This window comes from Topomyia yanbarensis, chromosome 2, assembly GCF_030247195.1.
Source record: "Topomyia yanbarensis strain Yona2022 chromosome 2, ASM3024719v1, whole genome shotgun sequence".
NCBI classification, from domain to species: Eukaryota; Metazoa; Arthropoda; class Insecta; order Diptera; family Culicidae; genus Topomyia; species Topomyia yanbarensis.
In genome coordinates this window covers 204,093,757-204,115,010 of record NC_080671.1, presented here as the reverse complement: position 1 = coordinate 204,115,010, position 21,254 = coordinate 204,093,757, and the positions used below count along the sequence as shown (strand labels likewise).

Here is a 21,254-nt window from a genome sequence, read left to right as displayed (position 1 = left end):
AGCTTCTACTGCTTAGACCTCTATAAAATTTCAGACCTCATCATATATAAACCCTTATCGCAATAGTCCGAAACCCAATAATAGGCTCATTACCCTACATATAAATAAGCAAATCAATTGTAAAAATATCTTAAAAGCGCCAGGACACAACATGTGTCTTAATTGGATCAAAACTTAGTGTGCCTTGTCTGTTTTTCAAAAAGCGTGATATAATCGAGATAAAACCGTGATATAATCGAGGGCAGAGCTGCAAATTTTCAACAGTTTGTTTTGAACCTGAAAAAGAAAAAATTCTCAAAACTTGCCCTACTATGTTCAATTCGCAGTTGTTCGTTTCCATTATTCATTCAAACAGCCGACCTGCTCAATCATTTTCCATTCATTTTCAATTTCATTGACCCTGTGAATATCTCTTTACTGGGTATTGACTAGGTTTTTCAAGCAAAACTACTCTGAACATAGTTCTTACTGTCCATGTAAGCTTGAAAACGCAAAACATGACGACATTTAACCTAAACTGGCCTCTAAAGAGCAGATGACAGCTTTGGTTGGTGAATGAAAAATCATCAATTTGAAATGAAGACGTACGATTCATTTATGAAAATCCCGCCAACTTGAAAGTGAATGATTGAGGGAGGCTTTGAATTTGAATCATGGTTGGGTTTGATTGAACTGAAAGTTGGCATTTGAAAATGAAAATTTGCACCACTGATCGAGGGTGATATAAACGAGTATTGATATAATCGAAACATTACTGTATTGAAATTTTCAGTTTTATAGATCGGGAGATCGGGGCTAGTTTGCGGTGTTTTGAGTTTTCATTTTTTACCGCTTTGTTTTTTTGTAGATCTTGCAAAATAGAACACGTTGCATGAAAGGGCAGACTGTTGGCAACATATCTGAATTTTATTAAAATGTTTGATACATTGTTCTCGTTTCTAGAGACAAAAATATGTGAAGCGGGAAAGCCGCCAACTTACTTTAGCCCTGGGATTAGTTGGTGGTATGTGTGAGGTAAGTTGGCGGAATGCCAAAAATAAGCAATCAAATTTAAATTCAGTAACATCAGTGGTCCGTTCGAAATGTGGCGATTGTTTTTTCAATAAATCTGTGATGCCTTGCTGCACCCGAATAATTCGTACACGCTATAACTGTGCTAATGCCACCGCTGCCAAAAATCTATAGCGCCTACTGATTATTGCAACGTCCAGACGCTATAGCCATGATCTTGCTCGTTTGGCATAAGAGCAACAACTGCTTCAAACAGATACGCGACATCTCTATTTATTTATGATTGAGCCAATATTCGAAATTAAAAAAAAAATGATTAAAATCCGTCTAGTAATAGCGGAGTTATCAGTGTGCAAACCTTACATACTTTCGTTACATGGAAGATATTTTAGCTTTTAGAATGACACCTAGCCCTATATAGTAGAGTAAGATATTTTAATGTCAAAAAACCATCAACCCTGGGTGCAACTAGTTGGGTCTGTGGATGTTTTTCAAAAAAATTACAACTTAAAGGTTGAATTAGACTACTGCTCAAAGCTGCACACCTAGAAAAAATTGTGTAAATTTACGTCTCCTGACCCTGACATATACGAGCATCAAAAATGACTTAGTTTTACGTTTGGTTTTAATTTTACATGACGTTGACTTTCGTAAATTGTGTAATTTTACTCAACATATGACGTTTGTTTTCAATGGCAGTAAGTGTAATTTTATATAATTGCGCATGTAAAGTATATGTTTCATGTAAAATTAAACGGAACACTGTAATGTTTTGTCGTTTCGAGAACTACGGGTTGTTGAATTGTGTCATGTTTGCAATTACGTCAATGATAAAATTCTTAATTTTTTGGTGTGTGGCTTTAACGATAAAATCACTTACATTCATAATATTTAAATATTCTTTTAATAACAACCTCAAGGCAGGTCTTGTAAAAATATTAATAATATTGTTTGCTAAAGCACAATAGCCACAAATCTGTTCTATAATTCCTCCACGAACAAACAAAGACACTCTGCAAATCATATTTCCTCGAAACATCTACTATAGGAAAACAATGTCATATCCAAGCAGAATAACACAGCTGTGTCTTGGATGATAAGATTCGATTCGAATACCACCGCAATCAGCTGTCTGGCTCCATTGGATCTATTCGATTCATTGAACTAAAATTGGTCAATGTCTGTTGGTACAGGCTGATTCGACCCTCAATCATCGGCGACATTTTCGCGACCCTAATCATTCGCTGTTTTCTTATGTAATTTCTTTTTGCGCTCCCCCTCTGATTAACTTCCCCAGTTCATAAGATTGAATTTCTGCTCTCCCCACGTTGGTTGTAAGCGAGGACACGGTGAAATACATGTTTTTTTCGTTTTTTCCTCTTCTTTCTATTTGAATGATTTTTCCAGCCTTATTTATTGATATACTTATGTTTTCATACTAAGGGTAAAGCATACTTACACATCTGTGTGCTAGTCTAGTCGATCTCCGTGTGTAGCAGCCCATTATAGAGGAGCTATTCGCGTTTCGTAGATTTATAATGAATGATTAACGGTAACTGTAATATAACGCGGATTTTGAAAACAACTATTGTAGCGGTGAACACTTCAGTAAATCTGCTCAATACCGTCTTTCATTTACATTTGCAATAGTAACACAAACACGTTCACAAAGCATTTTAACAGCAACAGGATGAAGCGAAATTTCAAACATTAACTGCAGCTCACGTAATGATAAGTAATTCCAAGCACGCTTTTCCTTCGTCAGTATTCATAGCTAATTTGGTCAAAACAGCTCACTTCTAATTATATACAAAAAGCTTCAGCCTGCGTTTTCGCACTTCTTTTATACAATCTATCCTTTTATCCTTCCGTCTTCATCATTCGTAGAAATTTTTATTAGCCCATGTAAGGTAAGCAATATTATCAGCACAGTGCAAGGCATTTAAGGACAACTGAACCGAGCATGGAGTTTTCCGACGGCTAGCTTTCCTTTACATTGTACTAGCACTCCAAGACTAACACGAGTGAATCAATTGCCGTGAGCTTGAACCGTTGCCATGACTTTTCCTCCTGATACTTATACAGGCAGCGAACCAGCCAACCATCCAGTGAATGTAGCCTTCTACACTGTTTCTCTCTGTCTCTCACTCTCCGAAACTGGCCCGTGAGATAAACGTTCTTTTCCTAGGGCTCCGCCAACACGATGGAAGCTAGTTCATGGTAGCGGAAAATGCACTAGTTTTTCCAGTCACTCACCAACACCAATGTTTCAAGTCGTGCTTCCCTACTCACTTTGCCTACAAATTTGCTCTGTGAAGGGATGATTTTTTCATTCCTTCTTTGGCGTAGTTAGCTTAGAAAGCTGGCCTCACTGCTGTTCCTGTAGCTGTTGCATTTCGTAACAGCGTTTTTTTGTCAGCCTGTCGCCTACTGCCTTCAGTGCTTCAGCACATAACGCATAAAAGGTTAGACCACATTCTCCTGAAACGAGCAAGGGAAGAAAAGCACTTACATTAATCATATTTTTTCGGTAACTTTTGAAATATTTGCTATCATATTCACGATGGGCAGATTTAATGTTTTCCCGAAACACATTCCATCAACTCTGAATAAGATAGCTTGGTCTGTTGCAAGCACATGAATAAGTAAATATTTTTCTAGGGCACTGTATAATGAGAACATTGGATCGAATAACATGTTTTCGTTGAACTTGGAAACGTTTGGAGCCCAATTGGGTATGTTATATCTCTGCTGGATCTATTTGTTATGGAGAATTGAAAACTATGCACGTGATCAGGGGCCGTACTCTCACAGTCTCGTCACCTAGTGACTAGAAGGAAATTTTTTTCTAGTCACTGGTAACGTGACTGTGAGAATAGAGCCCAGTTTAAGCGATTGATATATTTCAAGTCGTAATCAAAATTTCGTTTTCTGATATACATCAGATACAGAAATGGCCCGTACAGTGAATGATTTAAGGGTCTATATATGTTGAGGTCAGCAAAAAAACAAAAAAAAACTTATCTTATGGTACAGGTTCAAAAGAATGTTGTCGCACTTTTTCATAGAGTTCCAAGCAGTAGAAGCAAAGTTATATCGTTTTTCATCGCGGCTTTTACTTGAAATTTTGAACGCGATTCTTTTAAAACTATGTATGTATTTCCGAAAACGTCTTTGCGGCAACTATTTTTTTTTAAATTTGTAACGAATGTACTTGAACTTAAGCGCCAGCAGCAACTTAAGCGCCACTCTTCGTCAAAAAGAGGTTGCTGCGGCTGTTTGCGAGCCCAGCTGAGGCTCCTATCTAGGGCGGGTTGAAAAGTTGTTCAAACACTCGAAATCACTCAAAAGCTCAAGAGAGGCAAACTCTACAATTGTTGCAATGGACCAAATTCAAACCTTCGACGAGAGGATATTCAGTGATCATTAACGTAGCGGAATTGATAATCTAAATCTTGAACCAAACTAACGGAAGAGCAATTCGATATATTCATTTTTAACTAAGGCCTATGCTTCCTACGTGACGTCACTAATATCTTTCTTGTACAGGCTAATTTAAGACTAGGTTTTACAAATTTAAAATAGTTTTGATCTTACGTGCTGGTGCGAAAGCTAAATGCTGCTGACTTTCTGCATGTCGTTCGTTGATAGCATCCTCCGGTGAAACCGTGTTTCATGCGGTTATTCGCGGTCGGGATGACCACGTGTTTGCTGGTATTACTGGTGCAGTTGATCGATGGGAGTGATATGTAGAGGCGTTTTATGCTGAACCGTAGTATACGCAGACAGCTTGCGTGTGCTTAATGAACCGTTTTCGGAGGTACAGCGATGACACTGCTCGACGAGCCGCCGGATGTTCGATTCGCGGACAGATGGCGTGGCGCGTGGTCTATCCGGTGCGATGTTCTGCGCTTTCGGATGGCAGTATGTTGTTGCGCAACTTTGAGCTATGCTTTGGCGATAGACTGACACAAGGGTGTGGTGGCGATGCGCTGGCGTCATACGGGCGGAAAATAGCGCACTCAAGCACGTGGTTTGCGTGAGAGAGGTCTGTTGAAAGGCGCGAGGATAATTCGTTGCGCGCGCTTCCAGATCGGATTCGCAACCCTCAATGACGAGCCACGTGTAGACAAGCACCCTTGTGTCGTTGATCGTCGATTTTGGAACCTGACAAGAAAAAAACCCACGTTGGACAGTAGTGGGTTTAATGCTGTTCAACGGGCGTCACCTTCAATTATCCAAACATACCGACAAAGCGTCACGTGGCGGCTTACCACATGCCACTGAGCACGTTCCTCCTACAGGACTAAACCTTGGCACTAATCGCCTTTTAAACCATCTAAACTTATTGGCCCTAGAGTTTTTAAATAGTACGTTAATACTCTTAATTTTAGGTTCGCTCTAGCTAACTCACGTGTCTACTCCACGATACGGCCCCACAGCGTGGATTTGGCACCTTTATAGCGGTAAGCTTGAATCTAGTTGGTACCGCCACACGGTACTATCTTTGTTTTTAGGCCTAAGTTTAGTCCGGCCTAAGACGTTAGTACCTGGCATTGCAGAAATGGCTGCATCCTGAAGCCAAATGAAAACAGTGTAAAAGGCCGCCATGTTCCTCTTGCATACATCTCAATAATTTGAATCAACTTTTCGACCTTTATGTGCAATATTATGGCCCGTGTTGCACACAAACCATATGAGGGCAAGTAAGCAAGTTTTATCCCGTACGAAAAACAGGTATAATCGAATTTTAAATGCATTTTTTTTTTAATATTCTTTATCGTCCTATATCTAGAGGGTGCTACACGCTTATTTCAAAACGCCACATCGAAAAGTTATATTGCAGATTAGCAGAAGTCGAATCATATTGAAACAGATTGTCAAACGAAATTTTATAATTGGATTCAGAGATGAAAATTGTTTTCGATCGTTAGTTTACCTATGGTTATCAAAATGAGTGAAGTTTAATTTGCTCACAATTTTTTAGTTATATTAAACAAGAGGAAAAGAAAAGAAAATATAATCAAAATTTGTTCCCTTTTCTAGTTGTATCATCTCACAAAGAACATCATAAGCAAGCGGAAGTTTATTTATATTTTTACTGCTTTCGAAAGAGTGCAAAACTAAGATAGAATAAAAAATTGTAAATAAAGCCATGCCATATCGCTTAAGTAACATTTTAAATATGAAGGATAGTATGCACCATTATTAGCAAAATAGCAAAATAACGTTTTAGTCAATTATGGATCTTAAATAATAAATTGTTTAAGCGGTTACTCCACTGTAGAATTTCAAAACAATCGATTTTCTATTTATTAGTCTAAAATGTGCTTTAGGATGTAAAAAATGATATCCCAAAACATGGAGAACGAAAACAATTCAAAAATATACAAATTTTCAATTTTGCCGCAACGCTTCTTATGTATAACCCACGTGTGCTGCAAACTTTAACCGCGTTTTTCTCGAAACCAATGACCGGAAATGTAACTCGAACAAATGATTTTTGGTCGCTTTGAAATTTTCACAGTATATTCAAAATTGTTTTCTCCAGTCACGTACGCAGGATTAATTTTTTTTATTGCTTACCTTTTTATTAATTAACGATTTTGTGTAGATTTTTATGACATTTTCGACTTTCTTTCACTCAAAACTGCGCCATTTAGCTTAAAATCAAAATATCGAAAAAATCCTACGTACATAGCTATTGACATAAGGAATCAGAAAAACTTTAGTTTTTGGCGCTAGGTCAAAAATCACGGGAGATAGATTTCCGGCCGTGGACTCCTTCCAAAAAACACGCATGAGGTGAAAATGATGCAGAGCCGCCATCTTGTGATGAAATTACTCGTAAGAATTATTTTATTTGATACAATACTTATGTTATAAATCCCATGCAACAAGATGTCGATTCACCATTTTATTGAGCAATAAAAAATTCTCGAAATAAGTCTATTTTTTCGTGCTCTACATTGGTGTAACCCCTTAAGCTAAATCGAGGATTTCAAAATCGAGTTAAAAATATAAACACATCAGACTATTAAATGGCATAAACAGTGAATTTTAAATTAACTTTATTGTACAGTTTTTAACATAGCCGTGTATTGCTGATCAGAACGCAGCAATGCAAATGGAAGCATCATGTTACCGGAAGAAGACAAAAATATGCAAAAATTTGTCATGCTTCTCTTGCATACATTTCGTTATTTTCAATCCTCTGTTCGGCTTTCTTCTGGATAAATATGGCTCTCTTTGCTCGCAATAAAGATGGCAATAAATAAGCCAGTTTATCAGGTAGGAAAGACAACCACTATCGAACTACACTAATAAAATAAAATACCAATGCGTAATGCGTAGAAAACTACGCATTTTCAATAAAAGTGGAATAACCCATTAACTGGGTAAAGAGTTCGTATCCATAAATGAATACAAATCTTGTACGTCAACCTGGGTATGTTTTACCCATTATTTTTCGAAGAACTGTTACAACAAAATGCGTGAAAAATAACCATTCATGAAAATCGCGCCAGAATAAAAAATACTGTCAGTAGAATTATTTCTGAATTTAAAAAAAACATAAAGTAACATTCATTTCACATTATTGTCTCCTTAACTACTTAACAAAATAAAACTGCCGACTGCATATATTTTTGATGGCTGGATCTTTTGGCTGCTCTAAAAATGCCAAACTTGCGCATATTTGCAATATCCGCAGTAGTCTAAACAGCCGTTTTTATGAGCGTTGCCGAAATGTTCCGTTTCCGCCACGTACTCAGATGCAGGCCGGTAATTTGCAGGTTCCGCTACGAACCTTAGTTTGCAGGTTAACTCGCTTAAAATAATTCTTAATGACTTTTCACTCATTATTAAGTTCAGTATATACATTGACATTATCTCATCGAGTAGTTGCGAAATGAATAAGAAGCACCCATTCGTTGTCTAACGACAAAACGGTACATAGGGCTGCGCTGCAGTCAAAATGATCATGTTTGTTAATGGAGCTGTCAAAATACAAGCAAAATAAAAATTTTGTCATAAAAATCGTCAATTTCTCTTTAACGCTATCATTTGCGAACCAAATTCAATCGTTAAAGAGTTAGAAAAGCGTTTTTGTACCGAATAAAACATTTTAATCGTAATTTAAAGATATTTGAAAAAAGTTATTTATTTACAAAAAATAAGACTGGCATTTAAAGAAAATCAACTTTTCCCCATGCCTTCAGATTTCGTTAAGAAACAATACGTGCATGTTAAAATAAAACTCATTTTCTTGGTTCATGTCATGAGAGACAGGCGGCGAATGGCTATTTAAAGTTTTGCGTTAGACAGCCTATGGTTAGAAGCAAAAAATACCCATTTTTGACCGCTCGAATAACTTCCGAAAATGGGCAATTTGAATACATAAGATGGGTAAAGTTTTTTTACCGTGTTTATCTACCCGCATTTTTTATTTCCTCGTTCTTTCCTTCTCTCTACACGCTTGATTCCAATTGCACATCAAAGGGTTACAGTAGAGCACGTTTGGATAAATTGAGATCAGTTCAATCAATTCCGATCAAAGTTGTTTTTGCGAATTAGAAACAGAACTACAATAAGAATTGTTTTGATTCTTTTCTTTTTGCTTATCGCTAAGAGAATAAGTGGGACCATTTAATACGTTAAAATAAATCGATAACATATTTTGACGAAATATTGCCCATATATCTATTGTATCACACATCAAAGAAAGTAAATAACGGAAGAAAAATATTGTTTTTAGGGGATAGATTTAAACAAATGACAATTGGATATAGATCGTAAAATGCAATATTTTATGAATTTTCTTACACTCGTGGTTAGCAAATTGAATCAGAATGTTAACAGCTTAGAAATTAGCTCCACAAATACCCTAAGCTAAGAGTAAATAATTGATTTTAAATATGTGCAATGTTCCAATAAGAACAAAGTTTGAAATCTCGACAAATAATTCCGGCTTAAAAGCCAACTGTCAAATTCTCTTTGAAAGGGAATTCCTGACAAACCGTTACTCGCCAATCACAGATGTTGGTAGTAAACAAAAGGGAAAATTTTTCTCTTCCATTAACTGCTATGAACTGTGTTTATCCAGCGACGGTTTGTCCGGAATTACCTTTCAAAGAGAATTTTGACAGTTGGCTTTTAACCAGTAATCATATTTTTGTCGAGAAATAACCATAATGGCACCAATTACAACCGATGGTTCAGCCACCTCTAACTCGACGAGCGCCTATTCAAACTGAATAAAAACATGCATATGTATATCAATTTATTTTCTTTTGTGCATATTATGACACTACAAAGTACTGTACATCATCGGCTAACTTTCAAATATCCAACACGTTAAAGTTCTATGTTCAGAAACATCGGCAACAAGTTGACAAAATTGTTCTCAAACCCTATGGAACGAGATATTTGACGAAGAAAAGCTATTTTACTGCAAGAAAATATCAGAATGAATTCACTCATTTTCTTTAACTTGAATTTGTTGTTTTTTAATATTGACGTGTAACGCAGATCAGAACGCAGCCATGCAAATGACAGCATCGTTTGATTAAAGCTTACCAAATATTTTAGGCTTTGTGCTTACGGCTATTAGTGAACTGCTCGAGATCACAGCTTTCTATCAAATGGTTCAAGAGAAACGCGATAACATGGCATGATCTCGAAGCTATTGTCCGCTTTTTAACCGACAATTTTCGGAATAACGCTTCTGATCCTCAATACCATCTCGTTCTAACAGTAAGGTTTCCCATCAGGTTTGCTCAGACTCCCCTTGTGCTTATTGTTCTGTGTAGTTGCAAATCAAACAAGCGGGTAGATTTTGCCAAACCTAGCGATCGATTTGAATGAGATTCGAACTCAAAGGAAAACTTACGCGAGAGGCTTTAGCAATCTCTTTAACCGAACGTAGAGTGCGCATCAGTTGCTGCAAGTAAGTTTTGGTACCTATAGGGTGCTTTCAGTGGTAGCGTTAGTTTAGTGCACGCATAAATTGGGGAATAACTTAAACCTAACAAATTGTTTTTCATTTATTTGAACGATTCCATTTTTTGTATAAAACCTCATATCAGTGTTACGAATTTTTGAATATTTTTTTTCAGATGGATTTTTGGAGTTATCTTCACCGTTTGCAAATTAATCGTTCAAGAACACACCAAGTCTGTATACTAATGTTTTTTTTTTATTTTATGCTTTCAGTTGAGCTGTTTGGCTTGATTCATAGCCACGGCAAGTTTCTTTCGCGTTTTGCAGAAACTGCTATAACTTAGACAATTATTGGTAATTTTTCATGTTTTCAAGCTGATGCTGCAAATTAGACTACGCAAGCGATATAACAAGTGTTGTACAAAAAATCGAGCTACATACCCTTAAAAATATTCAAACTTTTCTCTATTTACTGCACCTCAGCATGTATAACATCCAAAGAAGCTGATGCTAGTAAACTTTCAAACTTTGCTAATGAAACAGATGTCACTAAACTTTAGTGGTCCATCAATCCTTAAGGAATGCTGTCATAAATATATTCAATACGAATTTCAACGCAAAATTGCAATACGAACTTCAACGCAATGTTGGGTCGCAGAACCCGAATGAGAATTCGGTTATATTCAACTAACTGTATATGGTTTCATATTACACTAATCATTCACATTTATTATTCATTTTTAGAGCATTAAAATAGTGCAGGATTCTAAGTACATGAAAACAGTGTTAATGGATGATTTTTGAAAACAATGAAATAAAGCGCGAAATTCCGTACGAAATTGCGTACGAAATTCCGTGCGAAATTTCATGTGAAATTCCGCAGGAAATTCTGTGCGAAATTTTGTGCGGAATTACGTGCGAAATTCCGTGCGAATTGCCGTGCAAAATTCCACGGAAAATTCCGTGCAAATTTTCATGCGAAATTCCGTACGAAATTTTGTGCGAAATTTTAGCGATTCCGTGTAATATTTCATGTGAAATTCCACGCGAAATTCCGTGCGAAATTCCGCGCGAAATTCCGTGCGAAATTCCGTGCGAAATTCCGCGCAAAATTCCGAACGATATTTAGTGCGAAATTCCGTGCAAAATTTTGTGCGGAATTCCGTGCAAAATTTTGTGCGAAATTTCGTGCGACGTTCTGTGCGAAATTCCGTGCGAAATACCTTTCGAAATTCCGTGCGAAATTCCGTACGGAATTCCGTGCGAAATTACGTGCGAAATTTCGTGCGAAATGTCGAGCGAAATTCTGTGAAAAATTCCGTGCGAAATTCCGTGCGAAACTCTGTACGAAACTCCATACGAAATTCCGTACGAAATTTTGGGCGAAATTTCGCGTGAAATTCCGCACGAAATTTTCGCGAATCCGCGCAAAAATTTCGTGTGAAATTCCATGCGAAATTCCGTGCGAAATTTTGTGCGTAATGCCGTGCGAAAATCCATGCGAAATTCCGTATGAAATTCCGTACGAAAATCCATGCAAAATTCCGTGCGAAATTTTCGTGTGAATTCCATACGAAACTTCGTACGAAATTCCGTGCGAAAATCCATGCGAAATTCCGTACGAAATTCCGTGCGAAAATCTGTGCAAAATTCCGTGCAAAATTTCGTACAAAAATCCGTGCAAAATTCCGCGCGAAATTTTGAGCGTAATTCCGTGCGAAAATCTATGCGAATTCCCTATGAAATTCCGTGCGAAAATCCATGCACATTCCGTGCGAAGCTCTGCGCGAAATTCCGTACGAAATTTCGTGCGAAATTGCCTGCGAAATTTCGTTTGAAATTCCGCGCGAAGTTCCTTTCGAAATTCCGTGTGAAATTCCGTGCGAAATTTCGAGCGAAATTTCGAGCGAAATTCCTTTCGAAATTCCGTGCGAAATTCCTTTCGAAATTCCGTGCGAAATTCCCTGCGAAATTTCGTTTGAAACTCCGCGTGAAATTCTGTTCGACATCCCGTGCGAAATTCCATGCGAAATTCCGTGCGAAATTCGTACGAAATTACATGCAAAATTCCGTGCGAAATTCGTAGGAAATTTCAGTACGAAATTCTGTGCGAAATTTCGTCCGAAATATTCTGTGAAATTCCGTGCGAAATTACGCGCGAAATTCCGTGCGAAATTCAGTGTGAAATTACCTGAGAAATTTTGTGTATCGCTGACCAGAATGCAGATATGCAAGTACCAGCATCAACTGTTTAAGCCTTGTCGGAGCTTACTAAATATTGTAAACCAGTTTAAATGTTAATCTGGAGCATTGGAGTTTATGGCAATAACAGTAGTTCGTAGAAAGTAGTGCACGTAAATTTCCATACACCTTTTTAAAAAATATTCTGCAGTCCAAATAGGCTGATAGCCTGTTGAATCTACTTAGTCTCATACAGATGAAATGTAAAAAGTTTTATCTGCATCGAAGATGATAATTAGATCAAACTTGTTAAAATCGCTGTTATTTTAATGTTTATGGTAATATAATTAATATAGATATCGTTGACGTCAACGTCTCATGACGTTTGTGTACTTTTAGAACCGAACGTCAAACGAAATATGTTTCCCCCAACAAAAACTTTGTTCAGTCAGTTCCTCTTAACAGCTCAATCACGCTACGATAACGCTCGATTCAATCAATTACTGATGTTTACTTGTTCCCGTTCTCCCAACTTGCTGAAGCTCGAATTTATGCCCCACGATAAGCGAACAGCTGTCGCCGCTGGTTTCCTGAGTTAACTAAAATTTCTCGGTGAACAAAACATAAAATCCAAGAAATGAGAGCGTCATGGTATATCGAGATAGACAACAACATTGAGCGGGGATGACGAGTTGTGGGAGGAGTAGTCATGTTTCAGCTCTTATTTTAAGCCTTGTCGGAAAACAGGTGTTGGGTGAATTTTTCTCAGCTCTTTTTTTCGCACTTCCACTCTATAAATAAAAAATGAAAGGTTTGAGCTTCAAGCTTCAACCGAATATCCTACCAATCGATTGTTAACGATGCTTCCTTCGTTCCCCGTAGACAAAGACATTACTCCTAACGAGCTCTAAATAAGCAGGTGAACTTTGCATCCACACCCTTTTCCTGCTCGCCGCTCACTTTAACTTCACCGCGTTGGCCTGGTGGTCTATCAACAACACCCACAGAGTGCTAGCGGCCGTTTGAGGGAACCTTTTTTCCCCGTTTCGGGGGATCGTTATCGAATATAATACCAATTATCGTGATGTTGCACACGAATGTGGTAATTTCCGGGATGATTGGACGAGGTTTTCTACTCTTGATGTTGACGTGATGGTATAGTACTTGAAACGAGCAAGTTACAGTTCATGTGGAAGCTAAGTACTATAATACCTTTACTAACTGTATATGATCGAATTAGTTTTGATCTAAATGCTAAATATTTCCACTAGATAAACTAATTATTTGACCGGTTCGAAGCGTTCGTGATTTGATCATGAAAATTTTCTAATGAACACAATATTCATGGAGCATCATAAAATTCTTATATGAGTAAAAAAATTTCCACACGTTGGTGAATTTCGCAATACATGTTTTAATTTTATTGTTTAGGTTCACCTAAGCATTTTCGTAAAATATTTTGTCGTTATTTACAATATTTTTTTGTTATTTGTCGTTATTTATAATATTTTTTGTTATTTGAAAATTTATACCTTTTTAGTGTAATATGTTTTACAGTCAAAGTTTAATTTCAAATTGTACCAAATTTCACTGGTAGTTTAACAAATGTTTAGTATAAAAAATGCCGAAATAATGTTTAACAAATGCTAACTATTTCTACTGTTTTTTTAAACAATTTTTCAAACAAATACAGTTTTAATATACAATAAAATTGGACTAAACCGTTTTGCGCGTTAAGGGCACAAGACCTAACTTAAATTAAGTTTTGCTTTTATGTGTTTCGATTTCATCTCGTCAGTAACTAGCATCATCTGGGTGTCTAGTTAGACGATGTATCTAAACTAGTACCCAAATTAGCACCAGTTAGACACAAAAAATTCCATATTCCATATGTTGTGTGAACTGTTTGGAATTTTTTGTGCCTAAGTTAAAGAATGAGTTTCGTTGCGATAGAGTTATCCAGGGATGCCAACGGTACCGGTAAGTTACATTTTTGCTGCTGTGCTCCGACTGTTCGGTGAGAGTGTGGCGTAGTAAAGTTTGTTCTCTCGCTTTGTACACTTTTCTCTGCATAGTCAAAGGGAGAGGCCCGCACACGAAAGCGTTGATGCCGGTCGTGGCGTAAACGAACCGTATTTATTGTCGTCGTTTGTGATTAAAAATATTGAATAGATTGAAAATATTAAAAAGTGTAAAATAAGGAACAGCTTCTATTGTACCGCTCGCGTCTGTTGGCTGTACTAGGGGCAGTATTTTTGTCATGTTACTGCTTTGCTAACAGGGAACTGTCGTACAGCGCTGGGCGTCCTGCACTAGCGAACGACAGCAGCGTCGAAAGAGAAATGAGAATGTAGGCAGAAACATTACAGCCGCAGAAAAGGTAGGCATTTTGCATCCTAGGGTTGCCACTATTTTTCAAACAATATCTGGAAGATCAACTAAAAATGTCTGGCAAAATCTGTCACTTAACAGCGACCTCAAAGTCATCAAAATGTAATAAATTTAATAAATTTGGGAAAATATGTCCAAATTTCCAAAATGTGAGTGCAAACACTTCTATAATTCAAAAATCTGGCAGAATGAGAGGTTTGTCTTTTTGTCTGTAAGCTGCAAAAAACTCTGGCTGTGCCAGATAAATCTGGCATAATGGCATCCTTGGGGTTATCAATAATACCCAGTGCTTACAATATAACAGTTTATTCATTGTATATGTTTGAGAACAACATTTGTAACAGATACTGTGTCGTCCGAAAATTTGCTATCTAATTAACCTTCAACAATTGTTATTGCATTTTCAAGAGAAGTTTTCTGCTGAAAAGCGTGTAATACAACTGAAATAATACTATTGTTATAATAATACTAGCTCTATACGCGATAGTTCGTTTATCGCTTCATTGAAGACCTGTTCTTGTTGACGTGGAGTAAAACCATTTCTTTCGCATTTGTAAATATCCCTTCGACAATCATTGCATATTTGCAATCCAATTTTTGACATTGAAAGAGTCTTACTGCCTGTGGCTGGGTGTCATTCTAAAATCTAAAATTAAATGATGTCACATTTTTACGTCATTGTTTTGAGCGCTAATATCTCTTTTATTTATGAATGGATTTCTATGTTTTTACTACCTATGTTCTATTGCTATATAGTTTAAGTGTTTCAATTGTATACTATGAAAACCCGTAAAAATGAATAGATATCGGAAAACGTAAAAACTTCCATACATGAGTTAGTATATTGCGGACAGAGCTGTCAATAGGAAGCATATAGTGACTCAATCAAATACCACGTGATTACAAATAGAGGTGCTGTGTATCTGTTTGAGTCAGTCGATGTTTGCATTCCAAACGAGCAACATCATGGTTATATCTTCTGGACAGTAAAATAATCGGTAGACGCAATGGCATTTCTGAAACCCCACACTGTCGCACCGTGTACAACTTGCACCCCTTTCCTTGCTGTGTGCTAAGTTTATCATGCACTTTGCGACTATAGGTTTCAACATCTTTGCATTGTTCTTAAGAAGTAATGCAATGATTCTTCTGGACTAGAAAATGTAAAATACTCGCGTTTGAGCATCGATTTTAGGATCAAGAAATCTTGCATGTAAGCGGGCATTCGAAAAATCTTGCGAACTCAAACCCAAGTACATTCAGTGGATTTACACAAGAATTGTTAAACCAATACTGGCTTACGGGTGCCTTGTTTGGTGGCAGAAGGGAAAAGTCATGACAATCCAATCAAAGTTAAACCATCTTAGGAGGATGGTCTTGATGGCGATGACTGGTGCGTTCTCGACAACACTTACTGCTGCTCTTGAGGCACTCTTGAACATAAAACCACTATATGCGTGAAATATGAAGCACTTGCTTGTGCGTACCGTCTTAAGGTTACTGGGATCTGGAACAATAACCCAATACATCGTGCAACTAGCGGCATAAGACTTTGGCCCCAAATGGTTTCTTGGAATAAGTATACACTTGCTCCCAGTGACCTTACACTCACATGTAGTTTTCCGTTTAGAACTTTCACTGTGAGAATTCCTCTTCGCGAGGAATGGCTGTCTGGCTGGATGGAGCAACAGCTTGGAGAATACGTAGTTTGTTATACTGACGGTTCATTGTTGGAGGGCCGAGGCGGTGTTAGTGTCTATTGTCGTAAAATGAGATTAAACCAATCTCATACGCTTGGTAGATACTGTACCGTACTCCAAGCATCGGTACATAAACAGAGAATTTGCGGTGAAATAATCTATTTTTGCTCTGACAGTCAGGCTGCCCTGTAAGCACTTAATAATCGCATGTCGAACTCAAGTCGAAGAACTTAGCATTTCAAATGCTAGCTACCTTCTACGGGTACCCGATCATTCCGGTATTACTGGTAATTAATGGGCAGATGAATTGGATAGAACGAACACGCGACTGCGACTGACTTCGATGGTCCAGAACGTAGGGGTTAGGTTTTTTTTTTACGTAAAATCTGTATGCAAAGTTTGAAAGAAATCGGTTAAGTAGTTTTTGAATGGCAGGTAACACCGCAAATCATGTTTTTCCAGAGACGTCCTACAAAAAGCTTCGTCACCAAGTCGTTTGTCAATATTTTTGCATAAAAAATACAGTATACTATTGAAATGATACACTATAATATACGAAAGTTTTAATCAATTCGCTTCACGCAAAGTCTAAAAAATTCGCAAAAAAACTTTTTTTTTCACGCTGAAATGATGCAGAAGTGATATTATCACGAAAATGATAACGAAAGCCAGAAAATACCCTTTAACCATCTTTTTAGAGTTTGGAACTACCGTGCGTAGCTTTTATCTCAAAATTGACACCAAAATTAGAAAGTATTTTCATGAAAATTATGTCAGTAGTGGGTGTCTGAAACTTTGTAGAGTAAATATATGTGATAAAAATTCATTATCTCATCATATTCAGAAAATAATTTTCGGATCACCTAGCAATAACCCTAATACCATCCTGGCCTGTGTTAAGTCAAGCAGCATTTCGAAATACATGTCCAAAAAACGCTATTGCAACCAATGTACCACAACAATTGTCCACATCAGTTTATTTTTGAGAACTCTAATAGTAATCGAAGGAAAGCAAAAATCTCTTAGGTTTCTATATTAATGGTAAGTTATCAAAAAATGAATTTTGGCGTGAAAAATACCAGAAAAAATTCTAGTGCTTAGTTCGGCTTGGTTTAATGTAGGCCAGGCATGCACAAGAACGGTGCTGCTCCGTGTCCTATTGCTGTACACTGACTCATAATGTGTCAGCGTTAAATTCATTGAGCTAGTGCTTGCGCTGGTTTCCGATGAGCTAGAGTTAGCAATTAGCACGAGCACCGATGAGCGAGAGCCCTCGCTAGCACAGTGATAGCTAGCACGTTGCACGGATCTATAGCTCAGCTATAGCAAAGCAGAATATAAAAAAACAACGCGTTAGTGTGAGTAATGATGCCTGCGTCATTTTTTCAGCATCCTGTCGCACATTCACCAACGCATAGTTCTTGCTTTGTCCTATTCTTTCGTTCCACAGCTTACTATACTGCACCGTTCTGGCTCATCGGACAAGCTTACCGTGCCAGCTCATTGAGTTAACTCGTGCTAGCTCACTGAGCTAGCTCACCGAGCTCGCTCGTGCCAGCTTACCGAGCTGGCTCATGGTGCTAGCTTATCGTGCTAACTCGTTGTGCTAGCTATTCGAATCCTACAGCTCGAGCACGCAGGTTACCTAGCACGAGCGGTGCCAGTGCTTATTGCTTTTGGTTCGCTCAAAGCGGCCGCTCAGCTCGTGTTAGGCTTTCGTGCTGTGCTTCATGCATTCCTGATGTAGGCCATCTGAAAATGGCTTATTTGATACTGATTATAATAATTATTTGTCCTGAGGACATCGTAGCTCTAAAATATCATGTTTAGCTAGAAATATCTTTGTCTTTACAAATTGTGCATTCGGACCACTGTGCAATGACTGAACCAACTAGTTTCGAGTGAAAAGCCTTATACGACAAGTAAATGCATTCAATTTGTTTAGGGTTATGATTTTTTATTCCTGTGGCATGGGCGATTTTGCAAAACACTATGTTTCCCGCTAATTTCATGCATCGACTCGCAAATCTTGAACAGAAAGAATTGTGAAATCAGTCCAATGTTGCTGGAGATGAGACTGTATATCGACACCGAGAGAGAAAACGATTAATAGAATGCGACCTTCTTAGTGGGCTGACTGCTTTCTTTAGTTTGTCCAGTTTCGTGTTAGTAGCGACGCCAACTGGGTAAAATCAGGAATTTTAACCCTCCATTCTAGTAGGGGATCAGCCATAAATGACTTAGCATTTTATGAGTGATTTTTAACACCCCCTCCCCATCGTAGCATTTCGTCACAAATCTCTAAATACCCCCCTGGTAATTACGCAGCTCGACGGTAACTCTCCCCCTCTTTGTCCCCGTAATTTTTTTTTAAATAAAAAACGATTTTAGTTGTTCCCCTTTAAAAAAGCTACGTAGCATGGCATGACCCCCTAACCCCCTGTCGTTACACATCATCACAAAATACAAAACTCCCCCTCTCCCATAATACTACGTCATTTATGGATGGTCCCTAGCTGGGGCCATTAATTTTATTTTCTATGGATGACAAGTAACAAACAGAACGACTTTAAAACATCTGACCAAAGCTCGTTCGCGATTGGTTACAGCTAATTTGATGCATCGAGTGGCCAATGTTGAGCTGAATAAATTGTGAAATCATTCGAAGGCTGCGGATAATAACGATATGACATTTCATGAATGAATGCTTAAGCATTCGAATTTTCTCTGATCCTCCACAAACCAATAAACTCAAAGATACATGCATTGATCTCGTGTTTGTCACTTACGTCAATGTAGAAAGCCGCACTTATTTCGCACTTTTCATATCACAGACCAATACTTTGTTTGATTGACCTAGTGGTTTAAATAAAATCTGCAATATACAACACATGTTGAAATTATAACCGGTTAACGACCTACACCAACCATATCAGAATCGAATTCACGAGCAACAGATTAGCCTGAACGTGGAGGGCAGAAGTCAGATGCATCCAACGATCGTCGAAACCAGCGAAACACCCATCAAATTCATCGCCAACGTCAAAGGTTCTTTTCAAAGACACCATAACTGTCATAAAGAGCAATTAAAAAATTTCCCGCTTAAACGTGAGTCCGTCGAATACCGTTTGATTTGTATCAACAGTCCGAAGTGTAGTCACGACACTCCGATTATGTCACACACGTTATACACACCCATTTTTTCGTTTTTACAGTTACATGTTTCTTAATCGCGATGATATCAGACCCAAAAAATGAAAATTGCTTTATAACTTGATTTAAAGAATAAAGAGCTCAGATATTAATACAGTGTATTATGGATACCAATATTGGACCGTAAACATATTGGTAAATTTTAACAATGTATCGATTACATGGATCTTTTAGCATAAAATGAAAAAAATTGATCAAAATCAAGCAACAATATTTTTCTATGGACACAATCTGACTGCTGTCAGTTCACAATCATATTATGGACAATTAAACTGTAAAATTGATTTACCGATAAAACTGTCCACGACTTTTACGGAAGAAGCGAAAACAATTAAATCACAGAGCACCGACAGCAAAAACGTTCCGGCCAAGGCATGTTATTGAAATATAAATGAGTGTAAAAACTGCACCTCAGTGCCTGGCCGAAGAGTGCATGACAGGAAGAAATGCGGGATAGAGCTCAGCAAACAGTCTACCAGCACAGCGCGAACTTCAACAAAGCGGCGGCGGAAAATCAACGTCAAATATGGGTTAGTTGTGGGAAGCTAACTAACCGTATTTCCACACGAGGTATTTATGCAAACTATAGAGATACCACCACCAGCAAGCGAAGAAAGGTCATAAGTAAACAACGATCGTATGCACACCACCTAACGGAAAAGCGATGATTCGTTTGGCTTCCGAGCACGTTATCCAGTTCACCCACACCGAGGTTGCTCCACCATGGGAGGCACTCACTTTGCCATTTTAATTTTTCTACCCTGTGTGCGGTGTGAAGCTTACCATCAAGGACCCTCGACAAACGAAGAGTGTGCTGCATAGCATTGCATTTTGAACTGCTTTGCTCGCTAAGATAGCACTTACCTGCACAGAAAAAATAATACCAAGCATGATGAGGGAAAATTCGGTTCTACTTTTTCAATCTATCTTGCAATGCTGTTACCACATCACGAAACCAGAGCAATGGTTTACTCTACTCAAGTGCGTACGTTTTACAGGGTTTCACAAAGATTCACTGCTTCGAGATATGGTGGCACTGGCTGTGTAGTCCTACTAAAAACTTTGAGGCGATGCTAAGCGAACTAGTAATTTTGGGATATACAATATTTTATATTCAATGCGGTTATTTGACATTTTTCAAGCTTCTAAAAATAGCATAAGAGATACTGCATTTGTCCCGTACGTAACTGATTCGAATCACATCATGGTAATGTAATGGTTGAAATGTTTGTTTATGAGCTTTTCTCCAAGTTTTACTATTTATGCAATGTACTCCTTAAGACGATTTCCTAGTGATTTGTTAGTTTGTCGAATATAAGCTGTGTCAAAGTGAAGACATGATCTTTTTGTATACCCCATTGAATCGTAAGTGAGTAGAGTCCCAAAAAATCCAAATCTGAACCTGGTATCATCACTACGAAGTATATGGTACTTCTAAGTGAATGAATCGTAACAGTAGAGACTGTTACGATTGTTGTCCAAGCGTTCTAATTTGCGCTTATTAATTAGAATAACATTTAAAATTGCCATGATGCTTGAAAACATTATTTCGAAATATCCATACCATGGAAAAAACCTACAGCATAAAATACTTTTTACTTACAGTATGTAAACCCCTGCCACAAAATCACTAAATATTCAATATTAATGACAAAACCGTTTATAGAAACGTTTTTATTCGTATGTTTTATTGAGATCATCAAATGCATTACAAAAATACTTGCATTTTTCTTTTTATGAGAATCTATTGAACTATTGAAAATAGTAGTAGGTAATGAAAAGGCGAAAAAAAGTTTATCCACCCTAATTTATCTAGTT

At 37.6% G+C, this 21,254-nt stretch overlaps 1 protein-coding gene across 1 annotated transcript in view; it reads right to left on the bottom strand.

The window, feature by feature from the left end:
• LOC131682747 (gamma-aminobutyric acid type B receptor subunit 1) overlaps positions 1–21,254 on the bottom strand; it is a 508,949-nt gene that overhangs the window by 475,655 nt on the left and 12,040 nt on the right. Inside the window, exon 2 of the mRNA XM_058964464.1 lies at positions 2,471–3,492. Coding sequence (XP_058820447.1) covers positions 2,471–2,515 — 45 coding nt within the window. The 5' untranslated portion in view covers positions 2,516–3,492. The remainder of the gene's footprint in view (positions 1–2,470; positions 3,493–21,254) is intronic.